Consider the following 9,968-nt stretch of genomic DNA (forward strand, 5'->3'; position numbering starts at 1 on the left):
CGCTTCTTTTCTGCAGGTGTCATCAGTAACTGGACAAACGAGACTCGCATCCCTCCCTGCACCATCTACCAGGCCTTCCAGTACTTCCTGGACATCACCACCCCACCGAGTCCCGTGCTGCTGCAGCAGTTTGCAGCTCTGGCAACCAACGACAAACAGAAGAAGAAACTAGAGATCCTCAGTAAGGTAAATTCACTTAGTCTTTGGCATTAGCATTTACACTGACCTTTAGAGTTATTGAGCTGCTGCTGCTGCACTGGGTGCTTTGTTTGGTTCGTGACCAGACACATGAGGGATTTGCGAAGTATGTGCGTAGGCTATATCCAGAAATATGCTCTCTCTTTTTCCCATGTCAGAGCCAAATGCATGCAGACGTTTTTTTTCACTTTTTATTAGAGCACTTTTAAAAGAGTGCTGTAAAAGCTCACCGTGTATTTAAGGCACAACAATAACCAACACATTCAACATGCTTGCTATCAAAATATGGGAGATAGTTTTCTTTGTCTGAAAGCTGGTTTTGATGCACTTTGCACCGATGGAAATATGTACAGTAGGAGTAAGCTGGCGCCAAATTAAAGCGGCTGATCGTTCTAACCCAGAGCCATTCCCCCTTGCAGTGCCTCCCACAATTCACTCTCCATTTTTGTCAATGTGTGGAAGAGGCTGGCTGAGGCCAAGCAATGACTCATATGCTCATACATCGAATCATTGTCACCAAAGCAAGAGGAAAAGATGGAAGGCTCCTGAATTCAGAGAAGGAAACAGTGCAGCAGAATCAGCACTGCAGATCATATTTATTTCCGTATGGGCATTTCAGGACTAAAGCAGGGCTTCTCAGACATTTCTCTTCTTTATGTGGATTCTCAGAACAAACACTTGAGGACAATCAAGCTGTCGTGTTCATTTTTGTGTTGCGTGAAAGAAGGGATGATTTTACAGATTTATCACCAATATATTGAAGCATTGAGGAGTATTAGCCTCTGAACAGACCCTCAACCCCGTCTGCGTATCAAGGTTGACAAAGCCAGGCCCAAAAGCAATTTTGCTGTCGAAATTCCGCTAATTGTACAAACGGTGCTTCAAGCAGTGCTTCAGGCTCAGAATGGAGACCACATGGGGCTTCCTAATGGGCGCTGTGTCGCTCATTAGCAGCTCGAGAACAAAGCAAAAGATGCGAACATATCAAAGATTTTCAGCCTGGTGGTAGTGCTCTAAATTCATCACATCCAAATGTCAGCGATGACACACAAACAGAGTCAGGCAGTGAATGGTGAATGGCTCTGCTTGTGGCTGCCTCCTGCTCTCCACTCAGAAATGTTTACAGATATAAAAGAGGAAGCCATCCTCTATTATTTTCTGTTGTTGTGGCAGTTACCTTGGTTTCTTAATTGGGACAGCAACAATTCAACAACTCACCTGTGTTTTTCCCAGGGCTTGCAGGAGTATGAGGAGTGGAAGTGGTACAACAATCCCACACTGGTGGAGGTGCTGGAGGAGTTCCCCTCCATCCAAATGCCCTCCACTCTGCTGCTCACCCAGCTGCCCCTGCTGCAGCCTCGCTACTACTCTATCAGCTCCTCTCCAGACCTGCACCCAGGGGAGATCCACCTCACCGTCGCTGTGGTCTCCTACCGTGCCAGAGGTAAGGACCGACTGCTCGTTCAAGAACTGCTCCACCCAGGCATTAGAGAACGTTTCTCCGAGGATGGTGAGGCTGTGTAGGTGCAGCTGCATAGGGCTGACTGGAAGGATGAATTTCAGTGCTCCCATTAGGCTTTTGTGGGTCTGAAATTGGTACCTTTTTATGTCTACCATTTCATATGGCAATTTTCTTGAGATATCGGAAGAAATGCAAAATAAAGTCAATTATAGCCTGTGACTTTGAGTAAAATGTATTGCTATTAAAATGGGATTTCTAGTAAAATACATTCTAGTAAAATTTATTCAGCTGCGAGTTCTTGCTCAAAAAGGTACATGTCCTGTATATGCATTTTCCTTCTCTTCATTTTATGTCATGGATAAAAGGCAGTCTGCTGTGCCTCTTTCAAGGTTGCTGCAAAGACTTGAAAAGTCAAATGACTCAGCCTCTCTGAAAACCCTCCGATGGCTCAAAGAAAATTGATTGCAAGTTATCTTGGAAAGCCAGTCTGCTTTATAGGGCAGCCAGGCCACGACTGTAATTACAAGAAACGTAGATTTAGAGACACCTCAGGAAGATTCTGTATCTGTAAACAGATTCTATTTAAAGATATGGATGCAAACCCAAATGACAGCGAACACTGCAGGTATACCAGTCCGTCTGACAGTATATTAAATGCATTAGCTATTCAGGTTTCAGTTTTAGCGTTAGCTTTAGTGCATACTATATTAAAAGGCTTTTATATCCCCACCTTTGCAATTAGCATCTCTACTCTCAGCCTTTGAAGTAGTTAGAAAACATCACCACATTCTATCACCACTTTTTTCTCTCACATGTGTAATGTGCACTTGTGCAAACATGATACTATGATTGTATAAGTAGAGGTTGAATTACTGTAATTTTCCTTTAGAGATAGAGAGAGAGAGAGAGCAAGAGAGAGAGAGAAGACTGGCCTTAGCCTTGGAAAACGTGCAAGGGCCACTCTTTTCCAGTTAGTCTGTGCACTTACAGAGAGTGGGAGGCGGAGGGAAGACAAACAGGTAAAGTGCTTGCCTTGTAATCATCCCTTTCAGATGGAGGGGGACCCATCCACCATGGAGTGTGTTCTTCATGGCTCAACAGGATAGAGAAGGGGGAGATGGTGCCGTGCTTTGTCCGCGGGTAAATATCTGAATGCTTTTCCAAGGAATGTTGCACAGAGGAATGTCAGTATTGTGGCATGTTAAAGGAGGAGATTTTTCTGTCTTTGCACTATGCTGCAGCGACTAAGTTAGCTTAATATTAAGCACACAGACATGAGCCTGATCTCAAGCTTCCAAGCTAATTCTTGGCAAGAAAGCAAAGCAGAGAGAGATTTTCCAATCTTTGCACTAAGCTCATTTATTTTGTCTGTTGCACTGTTTTTAGTGCACCGTCATTCCAGCTTCCCAAAGACAACCAAGCACCGTGTATCCTGGTGGGCCCAGGAACAGGTATCGCCCCATTCAGAAGCTTCTGGCAACAGAGACTGTATGACCTTGAACACAAAGGTAGGTTAATTTCTCATTCCTTAGAGATGTATTCATGATCACCTTCTCAAGCATAGTAACTCTGCCTGTCACCTCCAGGAATTGAGTCGTGCCCCATGATCCTGGTGTTTGGTTGTCGGCAGTCTGAGGTGGACCACATCTACAAGGAGGAGACCATCCAGGCCAAGAACAAAGAGGTGTTCAAGGAGCTCTACACGGCGTATTCCAGAGAGCCCGGCAAACCAAAGGTGTGAGCGCTAAGCTGTCTGTGGCTGTAAATGAGTCAGCTTGTCACAACTCTCTCTGGACTGATGTGTGGGTTTGAAATACAATCACAGAGTAGAGGAATGGCTGTGTACACTCGCTCCAATTGGCATGAAATGTTTCTATTTGACAATGTTCTGCAGTTGTTTTTCAGGTAAAATCTGTATCATTTGGTTTTTTGATGTCTCTTTATGTACTCTTTATGTCTCTGCCGTCTTTGCTGTTAAAAAATCACTCTTATTTTGTTCAGTGTTCTGTTTCTTTTAGCAAATTTGTTCAATAACTGAGTTTGAAAAGAATTAAATTTACAGAATGTAGAGTATGGAAAAATATACATGCAATTTTCCATGCTCTATATTTACGTAGTCCCTGGACACACCAGCAGTCTGTCAGTTTGCAGTTTTCAAATTCTACTCCAATTGACTTTATTCCCATCTGTCACCGGTCTCCTGACTCTGCTTTTCACATTGTTCGCCTTCCTACTTTTTACACTTGACTTCCTCGTACACACTCATCGTTCCTCCTCTGCCTCTGTCAGAAATATGTACAGGATGCACTGCGCGAGCAGCTGTCAGAGACGGTGTACCAGTGCCTGAGGGAGGAGGGAGGACACATCTACGTGTGTGGGGATGTCACTATGGCCGGGGACGTTCTCAAGACTGTCCAGCAAATCATCAAGCAGCAGGGCAGCATGAGCCTGGAAGATGCTGGCTTCTTCATCAGCAAGCTTCGGGTAAGAGAGAGGGGAACAGCGCAGTTCTCTGTGCAACGTCATCACCGCGATGTTCGCCATTAAACCCCGCTGAGCAGCTTGGAGTGATGGTCGTGTGCACTGCTGTTCACCATGGCAGCGGGGCCACAGAGCAGTGCTGTCAGTGTCCAGTTGAACAGGCGAGGTGCTCCTGGGCAGCGTCTCCAGATGAATGCATGTAACTGAGTGCTAAAGCATTTTTGGTATTACCTGAAAGTAAAGATTCAAAAACACCCCACTGGCTTATTTTTATATGTGAACTCAAGGGTAAAAAGGCTAAAGACTCATAGTGACATGTGTCAGCGAGCACACAAGGCAATAGTCTGTACGCAGTGTGGCTAGAACTTAAGAGCTCAAACATTTAGAAATAGCATCAAGTAAGACCTCTGCTGTGAGCTAAGAATTCGTCTGAAACAGAAGAAGAGCATTCCGGCAAAATTTGTATATATAATCTATCAGTTTGTTTTGTTTCTTTCAAATCAGCCCTGTCATTCACTGTTAAAACAAGATCCATCTCACGTTTTCACCCCCTTCTCTCTCTACTCTCACCATCCCACTGTATCCAGGATGAGAACCGCTACCACGAGGACATCTTTGGTGTCACCCTGCGCACCTACGAGGTCACCAACCGGCTGCGTTCCGAGTCCATCGCCTACATCGAGGAAAGCAAAAAGGACCCAGACGAGTAAGTGGTCTGTGCCTTTAATTCCCAGCATTTCTCCGCTATGAAAACACACAATCCTTTTTACAAAGCAGTCAGTTGAGGAAAGGCGGTAGGGTCGTTAAAAAGACAGGTTTTCATGGCAATATTCCTCCTCCTGGGACACACTGCCTACCTGTGCCTGTGCATGATGATTACCTCACTGGACTGCGCGCGTGCAGCGCCCACACAGAAGGAGCTGCAGCTGTCTTTCTGTATTGTGTTTGCCTTTGATAATCGTCATTAAAATGATGATAAGGTGATTTTTGCTTACCCTCATTCAGTAAGGGAGAGAGCGCACTGGAAAACTACTGCCCTTCACCTGATTTTTTTCATGTCTGTGACACATTCAACATACGTAGACATGCAACTGTAGTGAAAGGTGGAATGTTGCTGGTGTGATGCCAGTATGGCTAACGACAGATAATTTTCACTTTCATTTCATTATTGTGACTATTTTTGCTGAGAACCGCCTGCGTCACTCGGAAAACATAGGTGACGCAATCTCTAGCTGATTTGCTGCTGCAGCTCAGGTGGTCATCCCAGGCATTGGTAGATTATGAGATAAGTTGCATGTGGTGAAGGTTTAGGCTTTCGCCTCGTACAAAAGAGAACCACAGCAAATTTTATGGAAGATTTTGCCATTTCTTGCCTAGAAATTGATATTTTGGGTGATAGCGTTGAAGGAAAGGTCAGTCATGAATATCAAGATCAGATTCTATTAAAAATCTTCCAGATACATTGCCATGAAGTGTTGGTCAAGGTATAATTTTTGTAGGGTGGTAGTGTTAGACAGAAGAGCACAGAGCCACCAGAATTAGCAGTAATTATCCCTTGTACCCTTGAAAAGAGTACTCCACTCATTTGGCATTGCATTTCTATAACACTGTCAGACTTAGTATGAGTGAGTCCCACAATGTTATAAAAGGGAGCATTATGATTGCCTCTTTATTTCACATTTAACTCTTAGCAACTGTGCACCGTTCACTCTGGCCGCTGGCCCCAAGGCAATCTGAGTTTGAGACCATCGGCCTAAAGCCTTTCAAGTAGCTATGCTAGCCTTGTGCTAATTTGCTAAGCCGTGTTGGTAACCTGCTGACTCAGAGTCATGAATCATATTTCTGTGTTTCAAAACAAAACAGCACCTCATTCATCAAATGAAACCAGAAAACAGCTCAGATTAATTTCTTCCTTCATTCATACACAATTTTCCTCCTGACACCAGTTCATCATTAGTTTGTTTGTCTATTGAACACACACAACACATGAAACCAGGATCATTCACTTGTCTCCTCTACACCCCTGAACTGTGTGGGAAGATCTATGATGTGTTTTCTTACTCACTCATCTTTTTTTTTTTTTTTTTTTTTTTTTTTTTTACCAGAGATCCTTCGTTGCCACTCAAACGTGCCAGCTGGTTAGCTCATATTTTATGTTGCATTGAGATTTATCCAACCCGGTGAGATTACCAGAGCAGCACTATAGCTAAGAGACGTTTGTGTAAGTCCAATTCCAGTCAGCTACCTGCAATGGTTGGCGACGCCGTTGTGTCATTGGCCCTCGTTTCACACGAAAACAAAGTGTGTAACCATAGGAACCTGCGGAGAAGGGCCTTTAAACTAACAGGATTAGAGCAAAAGCGAGCGGCTCTGTCCCATTTTTTGTTTTCGTTTCTGTCGTTTTTTGTGCATATTCGAGATGAGACACTTCATATACCCTTGCCATGAGAGCAAAACAAGGGCCCTACATAGCCACTATGGCTCATTAAGCACCAACATAATGCATCACAGACGATGGTTCCTGTGTGGATTGTCACTTGAATTTCACATTTGGCCATCAAAGCCCCTGCTCGCTGGATGAGTAATGACTGTAACGTCTCTATTTCTATGTGTCTCTTGCCCTCGCTGTCTGTCTTTCTGTCTCTCCTTCTGTCTTCTCTCTCTCAGGGTTTTCTGCTCATAGGTCTATGAATCTGGGGCTTTCTGACGACAGCCAGCCAAGAGGACGCGGCAACGCTGGCTCAAGAATACTGTGCCAATTTTTGTACTGTACAAACAAAACAAACAAAAAATAGGTGGGGGGTTTCTTTCTTTTTTTATACCACTTAAATGTTTCTGTTGGGCTCTGCGATTTTGTCTGTAGCAAGTTGGAAATGTTCTGTTCTCTGAGAATCTGTTTTGCTTGTTGATGATACTTCCAAAAATTATAAATTGATCATTTTGATTCATAATGTGTGCACCTAGTGTAATGACCTGCCTCATTGTGAATGCATGACCAAGACAAGAATATACTCAAGAAATATAATATACTCTGTGTTATTGTTACAGTTAAAAGGCTTTTATTGAGGTTTTGTATTTACTTGGAAAAAGGGTGATAAACTCAAAGGCGCCTCTGAGGCATGAAAGACGTCAGCTTTATTTTTCAGGAGAGAATCGGTACTGGTCGAATCTGTTCGGGCTGTTTTTATTTCAGGCAAAGTTTGAAAGGGAGAGAGAAGTGAAAGCTGTACAGGCATGCAGACAGAAAACCTGGAAGACAATGTTGGCGTGCTGACAGTTCGCCCTGAATTATGTAAACAGCGATTCTGTCACAGCCTCGACAAACATATTATCTAGCTCTTCACTGGCGGTCCATTAAAACGCATCAGCCTCTGCGCCAGCTGTCTTTTTAGTGGCTTGTCCATTCTCTCATAACATCATGATGCTGTGTCCCGGCCGGTCCAACCCACACCACGTATTAAAATAAACAAATTCTAAAAACGTCTTGAAACTTCTTCAGGTCTTTCAGATTTTGAAATATCTAAATGTTGATGTGTTGACTGTAATGTGGTGGAGGGAAATATTTTGTGAATGATTATTTGAACGATTGATTGACGTTTGGGGAATCACGCTTGTTCTCCTTCCTGCCGAGAGTTAGAAAATATCTGCGCCGCCCTCATGTCTGTACGGTAAATGTGGGGCTTTCACGCAGGCCCAAGTTTGCCTGAAAGCGGCCTTAGCTTAGCATAAAAACTGGAAATGAGGAAAATACCTCCCTGCCAGCACCCTAAATATTAACATGGCATGTCTTGTTTGTTTAAGGCACACAAAAACCAAAGTGCAAAATGTGCTGGACTTGTTCTTGGCTAAATCCACAATTTGTAATTTTTACACTCACACTTTGTTACCTTTGGAGAGAGTAAAGCTCTAACTGTTGCCCCCATTTCCAGCCTTTAAGCCAGACTAAGCTAAAGCTTCATATTTACCACATGAACATGATCAAACTTCTTTCAGTCAATCTTAAGGTGTACTCTAAGAAAGCAAACAGGCTTTGTCTTTAATTAACTGGCAAACTATCCCTTTAAAAAAGAAGCATCTCGCCAACAAAACATTGTTAAGGAAGCCAATGGATCTGATTTAGCAGATCATATCAGACAGCTGTCAACTTGGCACCGACTGTCACCCATTGAGCTTTCAAAATTAGCATTTATCGGCATTGTGACTCCTCCGCCTCTTGCCTTACATTAACTCTCTGCCTCTGCCTACATGCAGCACATTCATCTTTTCTTTTCTCTCCCTGCATGATATTGTGCAACCCTGCGGCTCACACGCCACCCCTTCACTGTGACCTGACACCTGCTCAGTAGCATCAGCATGCGTGTGTGTGCGTGTGTGTGCGCGTGTGTGTGTGTGGGTGGGTGTAGGTGTGTGCGAGTGCCATAGAAACCATCACGACTGTGTGCATCTCTATGCGAATGGGTGTTAAACATGCATGTGCTCAGGTGTGTGTTTTTACATGGTTATTCTGCTTGTCGTCTGTTACCTCGTCAAACTGGTCAGATTTTAAAATAAGCATGAATTTGTTGCTCTGTGAGTCACACAAGCCTGCAAATTGAATCTTACAGATGGTGTTTTGGTAACAGGAAACTGCCCACATGGCTTTTAGTTTTGATCTCAGCAGTTCAGTTCTATTGTTTTAAGTTCCAGTGAAGTTTTCATTCAGGGACAAGAGGCAATCTCGCTGCCGCTGTGGTCATTTGCTGCTTTCCAATGAGTCAGGGTTGTAATTTGAATATATTTGTGCAGGGGCCACATTGTTTATTGATCACCCACTCTGCAGTAACCTGTGGCTTTTCTTGTCAGCTTCTTAGTCTTGTTTGTTCCCTTTCTTTGTCTTTGATTCAAGTTAAATATAGCTGTCAGCATGATTAACAGATTTCTGTGTGGTTTTCAAATGTCCCCAACAGCTGCTGAGAATATATTTGGTTTGTTTTTTTTTTTCTTTTCAATTTTTTGGCTTTTTTTCTGAGTCAACTATTTTTACTGCTGGGTGAAAATGGGTGAGTCCCATTGCCCCCACTGTTGTTCATTCTGGATGAATGTCTCCTCTGTACAATTTGTTTAAACAGATTTCGTTGAATTGGAATGAGAGCTGTCAAGAAAATGTCTGTGATGTAAAATGTGCAACAGGAAATCAATTGATACAAGATATAGCTTCTATATATAGCTTCTATATATATATATATATATATTCAAAGACAAAGTATAAAATATAAAGAGTATCACTTCAATCTTTTCTAAGAATGTATTTTGATTATGTAAATGAGCACTATGATTCTGCTTGATTTAAAAACAACAAAAAAAGGCATATTCTATGGTGTCTCTCATATCCTTTAGGTATGGGGCTAAAACAGCAGCACTAAATAAATGCATGGTGATCTTCTGTCTCATATTAAAAAAAAGCTCTCTCTATTTACCAGCACTGTGTCAGTCAGTGAGACTGTATTGTGAAGTTATCCGGCCTTTCTCGCAGGGCTTTGGATGGTTTAAAAAAAAAAAAAAGAAAAAAAAACATTCTTGAGGGGTTTCTTTTTCTGTGTTTGCATATCGCTGCTGCTATCAACAACTCTGATCCAATCAGCCTCTGCTATAATGACCTTTGTTGTGTAATCGATTGAGGATATTCCATTTTAATGCATCAACTGCAAGGACTTTGCATTTACTAACAAATAAAGAGAAACATTTACAGAATATGTCAACACATGTGCTTGGTTTGTTTTTCTTGTTTATATAAGATTTAGTCCAGACCGGAAAAGTTTATTCCTGCAGCAGGACTTGTTTAAGGTTG

At 42.7% G+C, this 9,968-nt stretch overlaps 1 protein-coding gene across 2 annotated transcripts in view; it reads left to right on the top strand.

Moving 5' to 3' along the window:
* Positions 1-9,881, top strand: part of nos1 (nitric oxide synthase 1 (neuronal)) — a 39,800-nt gene extending 29,919 nt beyond the window's left edge. For both annotated transcript variants that reach the window (XM_041936258.1, XM_041936257.1), the window contains 8 exons: positions 17-186; positions 1,432-1,642; positions 2,713-2,800; positions 3,047-3,168; positions 3,247-3,395; positions 3,950-4,144; positions 4,729-4,847; positions 6,809-9,881. In XM_041936258.1, the coding sequence (XP_041792192.1) occupies positions 17-186; positions 1,432-1,642; positions 2,713-2,800; positions 3,047-3,168; positions 3,247-3,395; positions 3,950-4,144; positions 4,729-4,847; positions 6,809-6,824 (1,070 nt within the window). In that variant the 3' untranslated portion in view covers positions 6,825-9,881. The remainder of the gene's footprint in view (positions 1-16; positions 187-1,431; positions 1,643-2,712; positions 2,801-3,046; positions 3,169-3,246; positions 3,396-3,949; positions 4,145-4,728; positions 4,848-6,808) is intronic.
* Positions 9,882-9,968: the final 87 nt, after the last annotated feature.

This window comes from Chelmon rostratus, chromosome 5 (genome assembly GCF_017976325.1).
Source record: "Chelmon rostratus isolate fCheRos1 chromosome 5, fCheRos1.pri, whole genome shotgun sequence".
NCBI classification, from domain to species: Eukaryota; Metazoa; Chordata; class Actinopteri; order Chaetodontiformes; family Chaetodontidae; genus Chelmon; species Chelmon rostratus.